General features: G+C 35.6%; 1 protein-coding gene across 1 annotated transcript in view; it reads right to left on the bottom strand.

Annotated features, from left to right (window-relative positions):
- Positions 1-4481, bottom strand: part of LOC107757199 (myelin regulatory factor-like protein) — a 46014-nt gene that overhangs the window by 4257 nt on the left and 37276 nt on the right. Inside the window, exons 19-22 of the mRNA XM_016574615.1 lie at positions 3008-3194; positions 2871-2914; positions 2403-2487; positions 2050-2124 (exon numbers count right to left, since the gene is read on the bottom strand). Of these exons, the coding sequence (XP_016430101.1) occupies positions 2050-2124; positions 2403-2487; positions 2871-2914; positions 3008-3194 (391 nt within the window). The remainder of the gene's footprint in view (positions 1-2049; positions 2125-2402; positions 2488-2870; positions 2915-3007; positions 3195-4481) is intronic.

Raw genomic sequence — 4481 nt, 5'->3', positions numbered from 1 at the left:
TATACACAATATATATATATATATATATATACACACACATACACATACATATTTACATACACACACATACAAAGAAAAACAAGTAGATAGAATAGAAAAAATAGAAAGCTAAATAGATCAAGTAGATTTTAAAAAGAATAGAAAGTGCTAGAGTTAGAGGGTCAAATAAAGATAAGGACTCAGTTGTTCGGATTGAGTTGGGCATTTCATTCCACCAGGAGGGAACAGTTGATGAAAAAGTCTGTGAAAGTGATTTTGTGCTTCTTTGAGATGGCCCAATAATGCGTCGTTCACTTGCAGAACGCAAGTTTCTAGAGGGTACATAACCCTGAAGTAATGAATTTAGGTAAATGGGTGCAGAGCCAGTGGTGGTTTTGTAGGCAAACATGAATGCCTTGAATTGTATGGGAGCAGCTACTGGTAGCCAGTGAAAATTGATGAACAGAGGTGTGCCGTGCGTTCTTTTCGGCTCATTAAAGATTAATCTTGCAGCGGCATGGAAAGTGGCTGGAAGACCTGCCAAGAGAGCATTGCAATAGTCCAGCCTGGATAGAACAAGAGCTTGAACAAGGAGTTGTGTTGCATGTTCTGAATGAAAGGGCCTGATCTTCCTAATGTTGTATAAAGCAAATCTGCAGGACCGGGCAGTTTTAGCAATGTGGTCTGAGAAATTCAGCTTATCATCAATCACAACTCCAAGGATTCTAGCTGTTTTTGAAGGAGTTATGGCTGATGAGCCTAACTGGATGGAAAAATTTAGATAAAGTGATGGGTTTCTTGAAACCACAAGTTTACACCGTTATACAAGCTGTACACTCACTACTTTACATTGTAGCAAAGTGTCATTTCTTCAGTGTTGTCACATGAAAAGATATAATAAAATATTTACAAAAATGTGAGGGGTGTACTCACTTCTGTGAGATACTGTATATATATATACTGTATATATTCACACACATTTCAAATGCCTGTGAAATTTGTTCAGTTTATGTCTCAGTTGTTGAATCTTTTTATATTCATACAAATATTTGCACGTTAAGAAATTTATGAGCAATAAAAGCAGTTGAACGTGAGAGAGCATTTCTTTTTTGGTGAGTTTATGTATTAGTATACATATATACTACACTCTAAAAATGCTGGGTTATATTGGGTTGTTTTGACCCCAACCGCTGGGTCAAAACAACCCAATAGCTGGATTTGTCCCTTTTTAACCCAGCGCTGGGTTATATTTAACCCAGCATTTTTTAGAGTGTATCCATCCAACCATTTTTTAAACTTCTCAGAGTCTAAGCAGAGAAATACCCTGTTTTGGATATAAGTACACTAGATTCACTTAATTAGTCTTATTACCTCAGTATTAACATATAAGCCCATATATACATGTATTATCTTTATTTGTTTACCTGATAAATGGTTCACATTTATTGGTCTAGCCCTGCTCAAAATGATATTAAGGAATAGTTCACCCAAAAAAATTCTAATTCTGTCATAATTTACTCACCCTCAAATCAAACTCTTAAAAATCTTCACTTCTTCAGCAGCTCTCAAATGTCATTCTCAAACTGGCTCATCTTGGTCATACAAAACATGAGAACCAGTGTTGTTTAATGTCAAAACTGTTCCAAAGGAACCAGGAACAAAGGAATTTGGTTCATAAAACTTGAGAAGACTTGAAATATAGCACACAAGTCACATACATTGTTGTTTTGATACTGTTATGACTGGTTTATGCAGATTGACAGATGTGGTCACTATAAACTGTCAAAATGGAAAAGAACACTATGAACATTCTTCAGAACAGCTCCTTTTGAGTTCCACAGGAAAAACAACAACATAAAAGTTTTGAAGAACATGAGAGTTAGTAAATGATGACAGAATTTTCTTTTGGATGAACTCTTCCTATGAAAGTGTCTGTCTAAAGCTGGTAAATGTTCTGCGCTGTGGCTTTGTTCCAATACTTAAACTTAATGAGCTTAAAATTAAACTCTTATGAAACCTGGAGTGCAGTATAATGAAGACTGTGTGCAGTATCAACAATCTTTTACTCACTTCATTTGGAGGGTTAGGGGCATGTTGGGTGGGATGTGTTTACTGAGGGGAATGAGGTAGGTGTAGTTTCGTTTCCTACAAAACACATCAATAAGTAAAATGCAAATTTATTACAATTGAACATTCTTTGATGACTTTAGTGCTGTAAGTCAAGAAATCCCCAAGTGCTATTAACTCTGTAAAGAGCATCATAGGCCAATATAGTCCCCTTTCATAATGTGCATAACATAACTCTTTCATAACAGGGAACATACAACTGTTCACACCATATTGTGTTATACTGAGAGAGAAAATGAAAAATTAGCGTCCTGTTGAATGTTTGTGTATATTGAAGATGTAAGTTTGATACCCACCCACAATTCGCCCACTGACAGTACTGCTGATCTATAACTTGTTGATTCTGTGTTATGAGGATGGACTGTATAGTTGTGTTTGTCCCTGCGAAGAAGACATGATCAAAGACCTAAAGGTGTGAATCACTACTGTGGCCACAGCTACATTCATTTTGTAATTAGAAATAAGAAATGTTTCAAATTAATGGATTTATCCTACGAAGACGGTCACAAATATTCACAAACTAATATTTGTGAACCAAAACGATCCACACAGAGGCTATTCTTTGAGAAAACTTTATATGAAAAAATGAAATCAAAAATGAAAGTGGTAAGTGAACAAAAACTAGTCTCTATAAAACACAATGAATTGACCATAATGCAATATTTTAGTTTCAGTGTGAAGGCGATAATAAGGATTCATTCTTTCATTGTGCGTCTGATAATCTGGACTCGTCTGATGAACAAACCTTTAATCTGTCAACTTACAGTCAGTAGAATTTTTCAGTTTCTCCGGCAGATTTTCTAACCACGAATAAATGGGAATAAACGAAAATGTCATGAAGATAGCCACAAATATATAAAAAAGTATAGTTGAAGACTGAACACTGCCACCGTGTCTCTGACCTTTCTGTGTTTTTCTCAGATTGGTGATTACATGTGACAGGGCATCAAAGGGGACATTTGTGTCTGTCATTTGGGTGTTGTGATTATGAATTAAAGTTAAAGGACAGCAGTAGACCTCATCTGAATAAAACACATTGGAGACATCAATGTCTGGAGGCCAGGGAACAGGAGAGGCGGTGGAAAACACTGCAAACAGTCAAAATGAAGTTCACCATATAAAATAAAGGTCCCACTTTATATTAAGTGGCCCTGTAACTTTTATAAAGAATATCTCTTTGGATTTGAGACTTTAGTCTTTGCAACTTTACAGATCTTCTTTATGCACCAAGAGCTTGTAACACTCCAAAGAGAAAGGAAAAATTGAAATCGCATCATATGACCCCTTTAAAGAAATATTCCAGATTAAATGTAACCGTGTTTGTTATTTAAGCTATAAAAGTCTCTATCTGTAAATCGTCAATTTGAAATGAGAATGCATTTCTAGATTTACACATTTTCAGTGTTACAAATTAAAGAACAAATTGATTATTTTCTGTGGTAGTGACAAACAGAGCATTGATAAACAATATTTAACTGGGAATGTTTCTTTAACCTGCAGGTTCTTAAAGGATTAGTTCACTTTCAAATGAAAATTTCATGATAATTTACTCACTCCCATGTCATCCAAGATGTTTACGTCTTTCTTTCTTAAGTCGAAAAGTAATTAAGGTTTTTGATTAAAACATTCCAGGATTATTATCCTTATAGTGGACTTCAATGGCTACCAAACGGTTGAAGGTCAAAATTACAGTTTCAGTGCAGCTTCAAAGGGCTCTACACGGTACCAGATGAAGAATAAGGGTCTTGTCTAGCGAAACGATCGGTCATTTTCTAAAAAAAAAAAAAAAAAGGATATGCTTTATAAACAAAAATGCATGCCTTACACTGCTCTAATTACGTTGAAAAGGTCATGCTTGACGTAGGCGGAAGTTAGGTTTCAAAAGATTTAAACATCCAGGATACGCACACGAAGTAACCATTTTAAACTATAAACTGACACAAATACATTTGAATGTGTGTCATTGAACATACAACAACTTTTGAACGGTCCTCCTTCTCCACATTTGTAAACACCTGACTGAGTCGTTACTTCCGCCTACGTGACCTTTTCAACGTAATTCGTATTATGTGAAGTTATGGACGCGCATCGCATAGCAGTGCAAGGCCCGCATTTTTGTTTATAAAGCATATACTTTTTTTTTTTTTAGAAAATGACAGATCGTTTCGCTAGATAAGACCCTTATTCCTCATCTGGTATCGTATAGAGCCCTTTGAAGCTGCACTGAAACTGTAATTTTGACCTTCAACCGTTTGGTAGACGTTGAAGTCCACTATAAGGAGAATAATCCTGGAATGTTTTCATCAAAAACCTTAATTTCTTTTCGACTGAAGAAAGAAAGACGTAAACATCTTGGATGACATGGGGGTGAGTAA

Source organism: Sinocyclocheilus rhinocerous, unplaced genomic scaffold, assembly GCF_001515625.1.
Source record: "Sinocyclocheilus rhinocerous isolate Xijiao unplaced genomic scaffold, SAMN03320098_v1.1 scaffold3339, whole genome shotgun sequence".
Lineage (NCBI taxonomy): Eukaryota > Metazoa > Chordata > Actinopteri > Cypriniformes > Cyprinidae > Sinocyclocheilus > Sinocyclocheilus rhinocerous.
This window is presented reverse-complemented; position numbering and strand designations above follow the sequence as displayed.